General features: G+C 35.6%; 1 protein-coding gene across 5 annotated transcripts in view; it reads right to left on the reverse strand.

Moving 5' to 3' along the window:
* Positions 1-19,026, reverse strand: part of LOC136346742 (neuroligin-4, X-linked-like) — a 155,275-nt gene that overhangs the window by 35,309 nt on the left and 100,940 nt on the right. For all 5 annotated transcript variants that reach the window (XM_066296126.1, XM_066296125.1, XM_066296122.1 and 2 more), the window contains 2 exons: positions 4,900-5,100; positions 2,851-3,016 (listed from right to left, as the gene is read on the reverse strand). In XM_066296126.1, the coding sequence (XP_066152223.1) occupies positions 2,851-3,016; positions 4,900-5,100 (367 nt within the window). The remainder of the gene's footprint in view (positions 1-2,850; positions 3,017-4,899; positions 5,101-19,026) is intronic.

A 19,026-nucleotide genomic window follows, 5' to 3' on the forward strand; every position in this document is an offset into this window, starting at 1 on the left:
TGTCAGTAAAAGGTCTGTACGACATCCTACCACATATTCCTGGGGCGAGAACATGATGATTTAACCTAGTTTGTCTCATCCAAAAGTGGACGGTTTTCGACATACAGGGCGTCAAAGTTAAAATTAAAAAATTGAAAAAAAAATCAACTACTTCGTTGGTAATGTTGCTATCAACACAAAATATCGTATCGAGGGGTTTCTAGGGGTGAGAAATCAGAATCCGTTTACATTTTCGGTGTACAATGTAGAGGGCGTTGTCAGCGCTCGATGAACCCTCTTTAAAAAGGCACAATTTTTTTATCACCCGGTATAAGATTTATTTATGACTAAATTTGTGTTTTCCTACGAGTTTTAGGAAAAAAAAGGTCTCATGATGGAATTCTCTACAAGCACTCTTTCTTGAGATATTTGATTTTTAAAGTTTGCCGCATTTCTAGTGCAGTAACTATTCGTTAAGTTAAATATCTCGTAAACTATTTGAAAACGCAATTTTAACTTATAAATCGTGCACTTCATAAATAAGTGTATTTTTTTTAACTGTTTGCTTTTATTAAACGTTCAAAGTGACCTCCGTTAACATCCCTACAAAGATTAATTCGATATAACAAATTAAAATTGGCCTTTTTGAGTTATTTGAAGTTTTTTTTTTGTTTTTAGTTTGTTAATAAATTTTCAAATTTTGTGCAATTTCGTGTTTTAAAATGGCCAAAGCTTGCACATATGTTGAAATGATTGATATGCTATTAGTATATGGATTTTATCAGAGGATATATATATATATATATATGTACAGAGTGTTCCAAATCCGATGTACTATCATTGCTATTTCTTAAACGGTGAGAGTTACAGGGTCGGTTAAATTAGAAAAAATGTACCAAATTTCAAACTCTTCTAAGAGCTGTAAACTAAACTTATGATGGAGTGCTCTTCTATCCCGAAATAAATTTCGATAAATTTGTAAGGCATTTTTAGCATTTCGAAATTCTTTAATGTAAATGATCAGCATATCGGTTTTTTCCTCGTTTGAAAACTGCATTACGATTTGTATTAAAATTCGGACGCAAATGGAATTTAAAAAATGTATTGCAATATGACATTGATTTTGACAAACCACTTAACTCCAGAGCAACAATAATAACATTTCACTTATTGCTAAGCCTGCTAAAGAGAAATAAAGTTAAAGCATTTTTTACTTAAAACTCCAGGACCGGCTTGGCTTATTGAGATAAAAATACAACATTTTTTTTTTTATTGAAACATAAAAAATTCTATCTTGGGATAGATCATTGCAAGGGGGTTACTAAGAACTTTTAAAAATGGCCAAAAAATATATAGGTTCGTATATAAAAACCGCAAGTTGTTGTCATTATCTCAAAATCTAAGCAACGGTTAAAACTTTGAAATTTACTGTAGACATAAGAAAACTGTGAAGTTTTTATTTCAAATGTTTTGATGAAACACCTTTAGTTTTTGATTTATTTAAAAAACTAAACTTGACCGAATTTTAGTTTTTTCATAATAACTCATAAACTAAAAATTATTTGGCAACATTGTTTACAGTTCTTAGTAGGGTATGAAATTTGGTACATTTTTTCTAATTTAACCGACCCTGTAACTCTTACCGTTTAAGAAATAGTTATGATGGCACATCGGATTTGGAACACCCTGTATATGTTGATTTTCGTTCTGTGTTCAAAATTTAACGAAAATAACTCAAGAACTGAAACAACTCTGAAATAAATTCATATACAAATGTGATCTCGCACCATTTATCTTGATAAAGAAGCATTTTTGAAATATAGCGTCGTGATTGCTGATTTAAATAACTCGAGTATACTTGCTATGAATGTAAATTCCATTCATTAAGTCGACAAATAAACACAATTCACCTACTAATAGTCGCTAGTTCCCCATTAAATACTTTAATAGAGCTTATTATAATTCCTTTGTCCTTATAGATCTACTAGTGTTAAACTAACTTACCCTTAACAATGGTTTCTTTACATAACCGGAAAAAGTTATCAGTTATATAGGACTGTTTACGAACTTACTATTGAAGCGGAATATTAATATGATTAAATGATGTTTATGTAAATAAAAAAAGTTAATTAATAAAAGTCCAAAGAGTCATTTTTACAATAGCTGAAAATCCATTAAAAAAGGAAGATACAAAGATCCTCTATTTTACATTGTCGGAAAAATGTTCTATATCAGGCCCCTTCGAATGACACATCACTGCAAGCCGAATTCGATTTGCTATGTAACTGTATCCAGAAAACTGAAATCGGTTTATGCAGTAGGGAGTTATAAGGAAAAATGTGCACTAGAGCAAACAGCTTATCGAGATTAAATGATTCATTGTGTTAACTGCTCAATATGTTAACCGTTATTAGCGAAGCAATCGTAGAGTCTCTTTCGAGAATGGTTCAATGAACGATTTCTGGAAAAATGGATTGCGAGGAGAGATGCATTAGTATGGCCAGCACGATCTCCAGATCTCAGTTCACTAGACTTTTTTCGTAACAAGTTGTTTAAAATGTAAAGTGTTACACTTGAAAGTATTCAAGAATTGGAAGATACAATTTTCCTCAAATGTAGAAGTATTATTAGACAAACTTTGGCCAACGTCCACATTATTGTTATGCTGATGGCTCGACATAAATCTTTTGGCATGTTTTAGGAAATGGCCGCGATTGTAGGCATACTGTTTCGATCTATTATAAATCCATATCAGGTATAAAATTTATCGAACTTAAAATTCGAAAAGGCACTAATATTTTTCTGGGATTGTTGAAATTTTGTTCGAATTGTGGTATGGAAGAGTGTTCTAATTATTCTGAGTGATCTTACCTTGATCTCATGCATGGTGCTATGTCTTCCAAGTCATCTCCTTTAGCATCTTGTGGCAAACATCCCATTTGTCTTGCCACAGAAAGTCTAATGCTGTCCGCATTGTGCATTGTGGCCCAAGGACTTAAGGCAGTACCGCTTAATAATATCACTCTTTTGAACAATCCTGCAAATAAAAAAAGCATTGTTTATTGAAAGACTTCCACTGAGTTCCGTTCTTGTACGGATATTACGGGTTCTTTAATTATTACTGGAAAAACAACATTACTTGAAGAGGAAGAGTTCTAACTGGTGATATTCACATATCAATTTCACCTTAAAACAGTTTTGAAAATGTTTTATTTTTGAGATATTTAAGAAACATTGAAAATGGTTAACACGTTGTTTTGCGGATTGTAAGATTATCTAACAAGGCATCGAAAAGCCAAAACTACTTCGCCATAGCTACTTTTTAAGTTTTACCGAATGTTGTTAAAGTATTTATTTTACGATATTTTAGATGTGTGTGCCCTCAGGCTGGGCATTTCAAGTCTGGCCCTGAATGTTTTACTGAAAATTTCAAATCGGCTCTTAATTCTCAACACATTGATATGTGATAAACAATATTGAAACTTGAGGATGGTCCCATAAATCTAAAATGTTATAAAACTAATAATAATTTCTGCAGGATGTCGTTTGTGCAAAAAGTGGCCGTAAAGTAGAATTTTAACAAATAAAAATTTTTTGAAAATTTCTCAAAAACCAAAAATTTTCGAAAATTTCTCAAAAATTAAAAATTTTCGAAAATTTCTCAAAAACCAAAAATTTTCGAAAATTTCTCAAAAATTAAAAATTTTCGAAAATTTATCAAAAACCAAAAATTTTTGATAGCGTTTTAACGTCGGATTGAGAATTTTGGAAATTATGAATATTATTCGTGTTTATATGAGCTTAGACGAAACGTTAAAGAACAGGATCTCCTTTCAAAATCTATAAACTAATTGACAAAGAGAAGTTTCTTAGCTCTTCAGCGTCTCAATGTATTATAATAGGTATTTCTATACGACGATCTTGAACAGAGATGTAAGAGACATTTTTAAGTGTTTGTAATAGCTTAATTAAATTATTCTGTCTTCCAGAGATTTGTTTAGATCCATCGCCAAAGATTCAAAATACGAAATGTATAGGTTGGAATAACAATAAAGTCCTTTCTAAAAGGGAGTTTGTGGCCCATTCTTGGTTTCCATTGAAATACCACGGTGCCGACTATAAAATCAATAAACTGGCCTCAAGCGACACTTAGGTGATCGCTAAGTTCCTATTTGGTCATGCAAATGCTTTTTTACAAACAATATATACTATTATATAATAGTATATATTGCTGTATATATGCTATAAAAATTCTAACACTTGGAAATAATGCGAGTGTTTTTATTAAACTTTGCAACTATATTGACAATTCTATAATAAATAAACGGGGTAACTGGGGAATGCACCAAGTCCAGAAAGTTTTTAAAATTTGAATAATGTGTGTAACCACCTTGTGAATTTACACCCTCAGAAACTTGTCTGGGCATGCTTCTAAGCAAACGGTCGATTTCCTCTTGAAACAGTATATCCCAGGCAACTTGAATTGTATTTCGCAACTATGCTAAAGTACGTAATGGGTTCTCTAATGTAGTAACTCTTCTTCCTGTCATGTCCTATACGTGCTCTATGGGGGAAAGATCAGGAGAGCGTGGGGGCCAAAGAAACACATTAACATTACGGTGTTATAGATGAGCAATAATTATACGAGCAATGTGTGGCTGTGCATTGTCTTGTTGGAAAGGCGCGACTCCAATGCGTTTAATGTACGGTGCAGCTATTGGGTCTGACACTTTCTGTATATAGCGCACGGCGTTGTGTATAAGATCTGATGAATTTTACTAATAATACATCTAAATACTTATACCGACTTTGGTTCAATTTGCTATATTAACACTAGGAGTTGCGATTTCTATGATGAGTAATATATTATTACCAGTTATAAATTAATTAAGGATTTATAACATACTTCATTGTACTTACCTTTGGATCTTGGAGACAGAAACAACAAATTGACTATAGCAGCCCCAGTGTCTTCTCCTATCAGATTCACGCGATTGGGATCTCCCCCAAAGGCAGCGATATTAATTTTTATCCAGCGCAATGCTGCCATGACGTCCTTGATACCGAAATTTCCAGAATCTGCTGCCGAGGAATCTGCACTAGATTTCATACGTAGGAATCCTGAAACAAAAATTACCTGTCTCTCCATAGTTCCTAGATATGAAGATTCACAACTTTTAATCTCATTGCAACCACCTCTTTAATCTTATTATCCAGATTCTCAGTAATTAATCCGAATTCTCAACCCCAAGTAGGTAAATTACAACATCTATAATTAAACTAGTTTCAAGTTTAATTTTGGAGGTTTGTTAAGTAGCACTGGGAGTAGCTTTGACAAAGGACAAAGGCGCTCTAATTAATAATTACCGAACACTAGATGAAATGAGTTTCCAAGGCAGTGGGTGGTGAAATTGATCTTTTGTCGCTCGTGAAGAACTTATTAACTTCGCTTATAGAAATTTTCATACGTTACTCAGTTCATGTAGATTGAGAGGTGTTTGTTCATAAGTTCCATGTCTAGTACGATATTTGCCACGACGTAGCTACCCACGCGTACCTGCCCTGCTTATGTTGAGGAACACATTGTATTTCCGGGTTAGTTCAGGTTAGTCTAAAACGTCGTAATTCGGCTATTTTCATGTTTTCGATCGCAACACGATTTTCAGCCCAAATTGGATGAGAGAACGAAAAATTATCAGAGAATGTTTTTATATGTGACTTTATCAGCTCAAATCACATGAAGGTTTTCATACGTAAGCGAGACCGTCTTGAAGTGTAACATTACCTGAGGATGATTTTTTTTTATTTGGCATTCGCTATCTGCTGCAGCAAACTGCGTATTGACAGGCACTTCCGCCCTAGTTCTTTTCAGAAATCATCAAATTCCCATTGACACTCTAATGGAGTTGTAAGAGGCGTGACAATGTCGAGTGCCATGCCATATTTCTTCTCGATTTCGGCGCTTTTATACTGCCAAAAGAGTAAATTTGTCAGCAGGAGATTATAAGTATGTAGGACAGAATCTTTTTTCTGTAACTGAATACGTTTGACGACGGGAAAATATACTATGCGACATAAAAAAGAGAACACCCCGTGAAAGTGGTTTTATTTAAATAATGTTGGTATGCATGTTTCTTACGGTAAAACAAATACTGCTTTAAAAAACTGAACAAATTTAATTATTAAAAACCAAAAAAAAAATCGTCTGTCCTCCGCGGTGCCTTACACATTCCTGTACAGGTCCAGGCATGAATCTAATGAGGTGATTGATGTCCTCTTGGGTGATCTCATTCCAAGCTAACTGAATAACATGACATAACGCCGCTAAGATTTATGGGGGACGGGGTAAATTATACAACCTTCTACCTGCAATATCCCATACACGTTCAATCGGTGAGAGGTCTGGAGATCGAGGTGGCCAAGGTAGCAGATTGATTGCATTTTGATGAAAGAACTCCGTAGTCACTCTAGCCATATATGGTCATGCATTGTCTTGCTGGAAAACTGGATTAACAAGAGTTTCCAGATTAGGGACGAGATGAGGTTCCAAGACTTCTTGGATGTATAGTTGAACTGTCATACTGTCTCTAATGAAAAGTAAAGGTGAACTGCTATCATATGCAACAGCACCCTAAACCATTATCCTAACAGTCTGATAGACGTGCCTCTGTATTGTAAACTGAAGATCCGGTCTTCTTCTTACTCTTGTCCGAGCATCACGCATACCCAAACCGAATCTGGATTTATCACAAAACACGATATTATCCCATTCCAGATTCCGATGCATCAATTCCCTACACCACTGTAGTCGATTTTAACGATGATTTAAAGTGAGGGGTAACACAAGATGGCGACGGTAACAAAATAAATCCAAAACTTCTTATCCGGCGATAAATGGCTCGAATCGAAATGGGCCTTTCATACTTGGCAAACCACTGATCCCCCAGTGTCCTCGACGAGACAAACTTGTCTTTTAGGACCATAATTCGAATGAGGCGATCTTGGCGTTCTGTGGTTCTTCGGGATCGTCCAGGATCTCTCCTTTTGCCTGTTTGCTCTCCTTGAAACCATGTCGGACAGCACCTCACTCTAGTGTTTACAATACAGATCAATCTAGTGGCGATTTCCACCTCTCGTAGACGCACTACTCGACCTCTCTCAAACTCGCTTAATTGATGATCACTTCGTTGCATCCTGCGTCTGGTGCGTATTTGATTAATCTAAAAGCAGTTTCTAAGCGTACTCTACAACAATAAATTATATTTTGCAGTCATTTTGTTGATATTTTATTCCAATTTTTATAGTAAAAAATACCTAAAATTCCTAATAACTCGTAAATACATTGATAAATATGGCTGAAATTTTAATGGGTTTTTGTGTTCTGATATGGCAATGTTCTGATGTTGGCAATTTATTCACATTTTTCCAAATTTCTCGAAAACTACTGAATAAAAGTTAGTTAATTTGGGTATCATTATAACGAGAATCGAAAGACCTTTCAAACAAGGTGCTACTCGACCATACTTTCCATTTAAGATTTTAATGGTTTAACTCACCCCGGCTAGGGTGTTGAAGTGAAAGGATCGAGTATACGTTTATATGTGTCCCCCTCGAATATAAAGTTTACGTGTCCGAGCATTTTTCAAATATACATTTCTAAGTACCCGCAAATGCCTCTGTTTCGTTTTCAATGGGCCACCCTGTATAAAGATGCGTACCAAAAACTATTTAAATAAAACCATTTTTACGGGGTGTTCCGTTTTTTATGTCACGTAGTATATGTTTCAATATCTCGGAAACTGAAGCAAATATGAAAAATATTTAAGAGGATTTGAGAGTTCAGTCTCTTCTATGGTCAAAATGTCGCTTGCATGAACACATTGGACATTGGACAAATATTAGTAAAAATGTAGGTATTTAGTTCAATTTAGAAACATGGGACTTCTTGCAACTGCAGGCAGTATAATGCACTGCAACTTGAACTATTGCATTTGCAGAATTTAGTTATCGAACGGTGCTAAATGGAGTTGCTCTACTTAGTAATTGATGTTATACCACTAATCTTCTCTGAGTAATTTACTAAAATCAATATTTAGTTGAATTTATATTTATTTAATCGAGAAGAAATAGGCGTCTAACAGGGTCGCCGTTTCCGAAATCCAACCGTGAAGAATTCGGCTTAAATAAAATATGCTCGGCCGGTTGAATTGAGACACGATTGAGCAAATTTCACAATTTAAACTTAAAAAATGTGCCATTTCAAAATTTGAGAAATCCTGATGACTTTCGGCGATATTCCAAAAAAAAAAACAGAAATTTTGGAAATTTTATTTTTCTTACACTTATTCGGTTAAGTAATTGAAGTAATTGGCATTTCAACATTGCCAGTCCTCCGAGTCTACAACGTGACGATGCCATGTTTGAAATCCGGCGTTTCGATTTTCCGCAACCATCATCAATTTTGTTCCTCCTAAGGGCGCCATCTTGAGATTTATAAATACAAAATCCCGTTTTTGCAGAGCATGCGTAGGATTTAGCAACTACATTTTCGTCTAATAAAACTATTTTTAACAGCTCAATTGAATTTCGTTTAATGCTACCTACAGTTATAACTTAATATGAATTTATTCATGTGCCTCTCTCAAGTGAAGAAAATAGAGATATGCTAGAAACGTATTACGCTTCGTATCGAACTGTGAAAGTTAATATATTTCGGAAACATATCTGAAGTGGTATCCTGAAGGGCAACAACCTATCGAAAATTATTTTCCATTCCTTCTTAGAAATCTATCTTACTCGGGTGCATTGTCCTAGCAAGCCTAAAAGTTGAGCGCGTAGATCAAATCGGAATCAAGTGGAAGTTTACCTGGAGGAGAATTAAATATTAAAATTTCCTCGAAGATAACAAATGGCAATCAGTCAAATTCTCCATTAGATTCAAGGTGATCCTTCTACTTCGACAAGGTTTATAACGGAAGAAGTTAACGGGCCTCATTGGGCAGCGCGGGGAGTCTTGAATAAACAAAAATGTCGCCTGTTTAAAATTCAGATCATCCACGTCTTGTATCCCGGAGATATTGAACGGAGGACAGCGTTTTGTAGGAATATCATGGCACTGTTGGAGCGAATCCCATTTTCTTTCCAACGTGATATCCATGGACGAGTGCAGGGCTACCAACTCAGCATGTTCAATCGTACAATTCACATGTCCGGAAAATCCACACGAATATCAAGGACGTTTCGGCTTAAACGCATGAGTTGGCCCATACATTTACAAAGACAATTTGACCGCAGATGGGTGTCGGCACTTTTTAACACTAAAACTACTGATATTCGTCATAAAGTGTGTCAGTTTGAAAACAAACCACCCTCGATATTTCGATGATTATAGAAAATGTGTAAACATGCAAAAACATGTCGATTTTATCTTCAGGTGGGACATTCTTTAAGTGAGTCTTTTTTATTGCATGTGCCCTCTAGCGGGGGTGAATACAATCACTAAAATCTTAAATGGGAAGGGGGGTTGAGTTATACCTCATTTGAAAGGTCTTTTAATTACCTCTCCAAATGCACTTGTATCTCTTTATTGGGAACAATCTACACCATCGATCGATGTTTTAAGTGTTCAAAATGCTGTTCATTATTTTCAAAACGGTAATAGAGTCAGTTTTCAAACTTCACTACAATGTTCACAGACATTTTTAATTGATTTCTCTACAGGCAGCTGTAATCCTTCTGCTCAACCCTTCCAAATCTTGGGTCTGGGTTTTACAAACCACAGACAGTTATTTGGGTTGTTACATGCTTGTTTTTATTTGTAAAGGAATTTAGTTAAATATTCTACTTGTAGAAAAAATAGTAAGAACAAAACTGTTCGACTGAAAAAGTACGATGCAAGGTTAACTACCAAAATGTTATATGCGGTTCAACAGAGAACCGAGATTGGTTTCATCTATGGAGAATGTGCAAGAATAACAACAATTTTTAATGAGATGAATTCTAACACCAATTTAAACCATAAATGGGTGTTGGAATTAGTTGCTAAGTTCACCGAAACTGGTTTCGTTGTCAACAAAAAAAAAGTTTATTTGGGTATTTTACACGAAGTGGCTCGTGATTTGTTGATTGGTTGCTTGATTTGATTGAATTTGATTGCATTTTTGTATGAATTTTTTGGTTTTTTCGTTGAACCGGCCAGCTCCGTTCGTACTCTCTCACATGAAGTAGGAATGCCTCACAAAACAGCACGGAAAGCGCTAAAGATAAGTAAATTCCATATATACAGGGTGTTTCCTAAGCACGGTACATAACTCGGGCAGCGTATTCTACAGCTAAAATAAAGGTAATTTTGTTATATGAACTATATTCCAAAAACGCTTCGTTGCGGAAATACAGGGTGTGAACATTTTATTGTCTGAAATTTGATGTCTCACGCACAGATAAGTAAACGGTGTTGGTGACTAGTAAAATGTCGACAATGTCGCTACCAGACAGGCAAGTACACAACAAAAAAATTCATATCTTCATACAGGTATTTCTTCTCTTAAGAATAATAAAAAAGAATGAACAAATTTAGCCACAATGTTTTTTATTTATTTGCTCGAAAACGGTGCGTCCTACGGAAAAAAAAGTCAAGAGACCTTTTTTCTTCCAAATTGAACCCTTAATTAAAAAAGGAACAAAATATTGGAAAAGAACAGTGGCGTGCCACATTTTTCCTTTAAAATATCCAGCAAATATCCTGCCTGCATGCCACTGGTTACACAACAGCCACTGTTTTTAGCGCAAAATACGCACCGTTGCTAACTCTCAAACCCTGCAAAATTTCATTAAAATGTCTCAAGTAGTTTCGGAGATATTTTAAAAATTGTAATTTTTTAAAGAAATTTTCACACCCTGTGTTTCCGTAACGAAGCATTTTTTGGATATAGTTTATATAACAAAATTACCTTTATTTTAGCTGTAGAATACGCTCCCGAAGTTATGTATCCTACTTAGGAAACACCCTGTATAAGATGCAAATCTTTCAACAACCTTTTAGACGATGATTTTGACGGAAGAATTTTATTTTGTAACACTATGAAAGATTTTATAAATGACCACCGAAACATTTTACAAAATATTTGCTTTAGTGATGAGAGTACGTTTTTCCTTAATGGACATGTTAACAAACAAAATTGCCCATATTAGAGCGATGAAAATCCCCAACAAATTGAAGACGGTAACACATAGTATTCATAAAAGGTAAATATTTGGGCAGGTATTATTGGGAACGCCGTTATTGGTCCTTTATTCATGCAGGAAAACCTAGATGGTCAGCTTTACTTAAATCTGCCAGAAGAGATAATAGATCATTTAATAAAAACTAATTTAGGAAGGCAAGTTGACGTGGCTGGTAATAGCATTTTACAAGGGGATTCTCTTCATTGTCAACAAAATGGAGCACCCCCAAACTATAGTCTTCCTATTAAGCAGTGGCTACACGATAGGTTTTCTGGCAAATAGATTGGTCGAAGTTGAACCAATTGAGTGGCCACCGCAATCACCCGATTGACACCTCTGGGTTTTTTTTCTCTGGGGATCTCCTAAATTTATTTTTTATATAACTCAGCCTCAAGATTTGGAATTACAGCTGCACGTACGTAAATCAAGTAGAAGTTTTTGTGAAAGTTGGAGTGGAGTTTGAGAATAGAATAATACTATTTAGAAAATAATGGAAAAAATTTCGAACATTTAATACGTTAATAAACAATTTTTCTATAATACGATTGATGCCGAAGCTTGTTTACGGGTTGTACACGATTTTTCAATGAAAAAAATGTACATTTTGGAAGGTAATTGAAAGACCTTTGTAACGAGATATAACTCAACCCCCCTTCCCTTTTACGATTTTAGTGGTAGTTTCCGCCCCTGCTAGAGGGTTCATGCAATTAAAAGAAACCAACTTAAAGGATGTCCCCATTGAAAATAAAATCGACGTGTTTTTGCATATTCACGTATTTTCCATTATTAACAAAATATTGAGGGTGGTCCGTTTACAAGTTGAGGCACTGCGTACCTATATCAATTTACTTGGTCAAAATGGCCGGTTTGATGGTTAGTTCGCACAACATTAGAATTCGAAAAATTAAGCTATAAAATCATAAGACAAATTAGTTGCAAAGAAAATAAAATATATTTCATTTAAATATTGAAAATAAATGATATATTAATATACAAAAATAGTAGAAATATTATTTATTTTTTATTTAGGCTTCATTTTGTTTATTGCAACTTCTACATATAGAGATTTTCTTAAAAGTACATTTATCACAAACCTGTTTCCTATAACCACCACAGATATTCGTAGTTTCATTCTCACTACATAAATTGATATGACAGGTTTTTGGAATATGAGAATTTTCGGGGATCTTGAAGAGGTCGGTCAAGAATTCTGGTTTAGATGAGTATTCACATTTTGTTGAAAGTTCTTCTGTTACTTGCAACAAGAAATCTTTTCTGTATATACAATTGGAAGATATGCTTTGTCCTTTCCTCGAAATATGCCTAATTTTCACCAATAATTTGGAGAGATTCTTGTTTTGTTTATTTTATAATGTCCTCTATAGTTTGACGATTAGTTTTCAACGAAAAAGCACTGCTCTATCCTTAATTATGTTTCTTTTTGCATACCCCGTAGATTCAATTACTTTTTTGGAAATGGTATTTATTGGCCCCCTTCCCGGAGTAGATTCAGCTTTTATTACGTTCTAGATAGTTCCATTGGCAGCAATTTCAGTTTGCTCATAGTTACTCTTATCAAAAGATGACGGCAACCTTATGCTTCTTCTTGGTACAGGCACATCGAGGATGGTCTTTTCTATATTATCGCCGGCTGAGGGTACATAGACTTCTTTTTTGACTGATCTTCTCAAATATCTGCTAGTCCATTGTCAAGATTCAAATCAACACTTTTAAGATCAGAAATGTCTTCACATAGATTCGTTAAATTTTCAAGAAGTTTTGGTATTTTCGAACATCTCGGCATTTTCAGGGTAAACTTCTCATAACTCGATAAATATATATTTTTTATATAACAACGAAAATATTTACTCACAATTCACTTTCCATGTGAGCAATAATAATGTAAAATTATAAAGAAGTGTCTGCAACACAATTGTTCATAAAAAATCCCATGTATATTTTATACGTATTTCAAGTGTACATACACTACAACCGACAACAAGAAAATTGATTTTTGAATATGCAAATGTACGTAGTAAATAGGGGGCATAAACATTTTTTGTGTCAGGGAATTTCTCGTATAAAAATATTATCGAGGTATAGAAATTAATGGAGTCTCCAAGATGTGTTCGTAATGTTTGATCGATGAAAAATGGAAAATTTCAAGAGAAATACTTCAAATGGTTTATTTAAAGTATCGTCCCTGTCTGCCCACACCACATTTTTTCCATCTTTCTGGCGACACGTGAATGCCGCGACGATCAAACCACGCGTCTTTGGACCGAAACCATTCATCCAACCAATTTTACACTTCATCGAAATTGGCCTAGTGTAGCCCTGCCAAACCACGTGCCTTCGACCAGAACGAGTGATGATCGGAAGGGGCCAGGTCTGGCGAACATGGCGGGTACGGCAGCAGATCCCATTTCAGCGTTTTGATGGTGTCCTGGACGACGGAAGTGCGATAGCACGGAGCGTTAGTTCACTCGTTCGTGTTTCGCGTTCCATTCTGGCCGCTTTTCGAGCAATGCACGATTCATATTGACGAGTTTTTGTCGGTAGCAGTGCCCATATTGACAGCCTCGCCCCGTTTGAGCAGCTCACAGTACACGATTCCATTCTGGCCCCACCAAACGCAGAGCATTGTCCTTTTTCCGAAGCGGCTCTTCCGCTTTTCACCTGTCTTAGTCAACTCATGCGGCACCCATTTTCCCTCCTTTGGAATTTTTCCCATAGCATGTAAACGTTTGAAAATACCTTGACGAGTCACGTTTATTGCCTCCGCAAGTAGATCTTGCGTTTGCGCATGATCCTCATCCAATATCGTTTGCAGGTTGGCGTCTTCAATTACTTTTGGTCTTCCGAAGTGCTTCTTGTCCTCATTGTTGAAACAGCCACTTCTAAAGCGTTTCAACCAACCTTCACAGGTGGTCTTCGATGGTGCATATTCGGCGTAGGTCTCCTCAAGCAAATGACATATTTAGCTGCGGTTTTTTTTCGAGTTAAAGCAGAAAAGCAAAACTTCCCGCAAATGCTGTTTATTGGGCACGAAACTCGACGTTTTCGTTTTTAGAAAAGATACATTCGCATTGCGATATGTGTGTTGGTATTACAACCGGTTATTCTTAAGAACTGCTCAAGCTATAAACAAAACACAATTTCCGCCATGTTATGTCGGCTACATGTGTCGTTAGCGCCATCCATGTGTGAAATCCGGAAGCTTAGTTGCTCACCTAGTATTTAGGTATATCACGCACATATCTCTGAAAAACGGAAGCTCAATAACAAAATAATTTATAATATTATTGCATATATTAGTTTAAAAAAAGTCATAATACGACCATGAAATATTAATAATTATATTATGTATTGTAATGGGACTTCGCGAAACGAAATTCGGGAGTACTTTCGGTAGATCTTTATTGTACTGGTTTTGACACTCACACCTTAATCTTCACAAATTTAAAGAATTTATGATGTAGTTATTCGAAAGGGGATACTGAGAGATTATTTTAGTCCTGCATTGACACTATGTATCTTCTCCGTCTCTCTATCTCACTTCCTGTTTTTACCTTCAGGGTATCTTCAGTGCCAGAAGGTGGGGGTCGGTATTCATAGACGTACCCCGGGTTTTGGCAATTGACAGGGTAATCCATAGTTGGTAACTTTCTAAGTCTTTAAACCGTACGTTTTAAAAGAATGGCAAAATGAGAATTTAAGGGGAATCGCAGCCATACTGATTTTTTTAGCCAATGGGTACGTACTTAGACTTTTGTCTTGATAAGGGTAAAGGAGTGAAAGGTTCTTTATGTAATGGTTCCTTTATAGGAAAGTAATGGTTCCCCAACACGTGGTCATCCCAGGGCAATCTACTAAGATAGCGTATTGCATAGGCGCAGCCTAAGGGTACATTACAGTATAAATAAAATTTGAAGAGGAAGTCTTGTAAACAACTCAATCTTCTAGTGTTAAGGATCTATCTTATGGATAACATTTTCTTTATATGCTTAAATAGACTTTAGTTCTAACGCATTGTTGATGGTCCGCCACATAACGCTCTTCAGGCGGGTCGAAAGTTTTCGGAAGGTTTAAATATCGCCACCAGACGTTTCTCCATTAGAATGTTATCCATAGGGAATTATGAAGATTTTTTATTTTAGTAACTACCTCCATATTACTGGGCCCCGAAGGAATATTATCATGAATTTTTCAAATTTTAAAACGGGATATTCTTGAACTCCAAATTGAGCAACTTTCGCCCAATTGTTTTATTTTTACGTCAGTCCTCATGGTTGAGCTCCAGAAATGGATTTCCACAAAGGAAATATAACCTTCAGCTCATTATTGCAATGTAAATTGATAGATTTTATTTATATTATCTCTGGATTAATTTTATTATATCCACAATTGCAGTATGTAAATAACAAATCAAGCAGTTTTGTTCTAGTGCACTATCAGCATATCGTACTTCATTAAACAAAAATCTTGAATAAGGTATTCTTTAAGCCGTACCTTCCTTATCATTAAACAAACCTGAAAATTTCCAATCCATATACTTCGAACCATTTTCAGCTTTTTCAGCAAATTTCGCTTAATGGCCTCGCCAACTTTGGGCCACTAAATGGCGAATATCGTGATCAATGCGAATGCACCGTTTAAATTGCCAATTTGGTCTTTGCTACATGAAGGAATTTTTGTTTAAAAAATAACGTTTTTTTTTTTTTTTCTTAAAGAAAAGAAAATATAAGTTGCTTCGGCACATGTATTGTACCTGTTGTTTAAATCATATTTTCATAAGACCCATTTTGCAAATTCTGTGAATATGCAAAAGCTCTTAAGTAACCAGAAAATTAATAGTTCGAAGTGATTTATGTTTTATCCTGGATGTAAAGGCAATACATTTTCTCATATTTTTCCATGTTTATAAAACCGGACTCAGCTGAAATAGCACCCAACCCTATTTTCTTTTAGCGTACATTTACCTCCATATATCATAAAATATGTATGTTTTCGTATACCTATATGAAAATTTTTCCATAACGTACAATGTCTGTTATGTCTTATACAGATATAATATGGAAGATAAATATAATCGAGAATGGATCCGAGCTATCCCTGCTCGCGAATCCCTTTTATCTTATTGGTTTTTTCCTAGTATTTCACTTAGGTATATTTGAATATCCTGCCATATTTGGGTTACTCTTACATCTGTTCCGCAGATATTGCCTTCGGGTATCTCGCGTGTTCTGATACAAACACCGAACCCTCGATTCTAAAGGTCAATCACGTTATAACTTATTAGAATTTAGAGAACCACTGGAGGTCCGATCTGATAAAAGCAAATCTAAAACGGCAATCAGGTTCTTCATTTAAGTCATTGAATTTCAAGAAAACATTAACGAATTATTTGCGTTGTTTTTCTTTACAATAACGCCCCTTACACACTGGTAGATGAGGTTGGAACGGTGGAATTGCACACTATTCTGATTCAAACTAAGTCAAAATGATATTTTTCCTCAACTAAGGGTACATACGCACCAAGTGCGTATCAGCCGCATAATGGTGAGGTACAGATATGAAACTTCCCCGGAAGTTAACACACATTTTTATTGCCTAATCGGAGCGCTGCTGCATTACGGGTGGCCGCTTAGTGCGTATGTGCCCTAAGAGCTCGGAGAAACACCCTTGATAGCGTTTTCGTGGCAAATCTACTAGGTGTAACAGATCATCATGCATGATGGTTCGGGAAGTAGTATTACTTAGTAAAATAAGAAAAAAATGCTAATATGCCCATTGTTCAAAAAGGCACCATTTTTTATATACAGGGTGACAATTTTTTTTTACTATTTTCTTTATCTAATTTTTATGCCTAAAGATAACTGAATTAAATTACTCATTCCTATGTTTTTAAGAGTCTTTACAAAAAATTTCCAAAGTTGTTGGTTTCCACATATAGGGTCTTACGTTTTCCTGGGTTACGTGCTATTTTTTGCTTTGTACCCTTTCTTGAGACGCCCGTATGGAATCTAATGTCACATCTAGATTTCTTCTTCATTTCTGTAACTTTCGGATCTCTCACATTATCCTCTCATCTCCCCATTCCCCTTTCACTATTTATGAAAAATTTGCGTAAATAGCTATCGACGCGTATTAAGGAAGGTGTAAAGGGAGCAAGAGAAAATCTGAAGCATTTCTTAATAATGAATATGCATTAAATTAGTAAACTAATAGTAAAAGTGAGTAAATCTGAATAAACACAAAACTATAGGAACTGCTGAAAATGTCTTCCTCTTGCTAATGCGCAACATTCCCACTCTGTGCCTCACAGACTAGTGGACTGTCTCAAAAATGCCAAGAGTGTCAGGAATATTTTCACATGAGGTCACCATTCTGTTTCGCAATTCTTCCTCTGTGTTAACTGAGGTCTGGTATACCAATGACTTAAGATGTTCCCAGAAGAAAAGTCCAGGCTATTAAGGTCTGGGGACCAAACAAGTCATGGCTGAGATTCCGCAGACCAATCTAGTGGTTGTGATAATGTTGATTGAGGAACTTTCTTACTTATTACTGGCAGTGACGTAGCCCCCATTCCTCAATTAGTATGGTAACTCGTACGCACGTCTATGGTTACGGCATTTTTTTTTAAATATAAGGTAAATGGACTGTTTGGACTGCTGTGTGTGGGTCGAGTTTTAATAACGTATCTTTGACTACTATGAAAATACAAAAAAAAGAATTGTATTTTTCTTATTATTTAACCCTCTATATCTCGGAATCGATTCATTTTAGGACATATATTTATGTAGCATTTCCCCCTTGAAACAATCCACAGAATTCGCTTATATATTAAAACACCCTTAGGCACCGTCCCGTGTAGTGAATTAAGATGTATGAGGGGTAAATATTTGAAATGTGTGAAACACTCCGAAATTCACCGTTTCAATAGCTGAGGATGAGGCGTTTTTTTTTTTTTAACTTGAATCATGCACTCAATCCAAATCTCTTTCTTTTAAATTAATTTTCTACGTTGGTGGTTGCTCTATGTAGTGTTTATTAGTATTTGGTTTGTTTTTGTATGTCCGAAATTGATCTATCGTTTAGGAAATGACAATTAATAATTCCACATCAATGAAATAATGGACACTGAGACTAACTGGAGGGCAATCAAAACAATACCCATAATTTATCATTATCCTCGATTCCGTTAAGGTTTTTGCTAAGTGAATTTTCTTTTTCTCCCTGCCACAATTACCATCACCGTCTGAATTTGAATTAACCCGCCACATCCATCTTAATCTCTCTCATTTCCAAACACAGAATCACGCCATCGATTAAGTTTTATCCCATCGGGCGTCACATACACAAAATTCCCATCCATCCGATTGAATCCAGGGTTTTGTCGTATGTTTTTTACACGACGGCGATCAAGACGTCTAAAATCTTTTCCAAGGAAAATTGGTTTTGGCACCGCACGAAAATACCGATTCCCCCACAATAAATCACTCATCTCAGATGTCGCTCTAAATTTGCACCCGAATCGTGAATAAAAAGTATTTCACTCCCCCGAATTGAACTGTGTGATTGATTCTCGTTTTTGAATTGCCACGAATCCCCGAAACGCCTTATCTAAATCTCAGCTATACATTAGGGAATTTACGAGCTCAGAGCTAATTTCCAACTAACGATAGGAGATTAGGGATCCAGCTAAATACAGTTAAATCAGCACGTAGAAAAGACGCCAAGATTTAGGATTTCTACGATACAGCGGATGAGACCAGATGAGATGTGTTGTATCTAGCAAGTTATTCGTTTACTCTGCATAGA

The sequence above is a fragment of the Euwallacea fornicatus genome, chromosome 24, assembly GCF_040115645.1.
Source record: "Euwallacea fornicatus isolate EFF26 chromosome 24, ASM4011564v1, whole genome shotgun sequence".
NCBI classification, from domain to species: domain Eukaryota; kingdom Metazoa; phylum Arthropoda; class Insecta; order Coleoptera; family Curculionidae; genus Euwallacea; species Euwallacea fornicatus.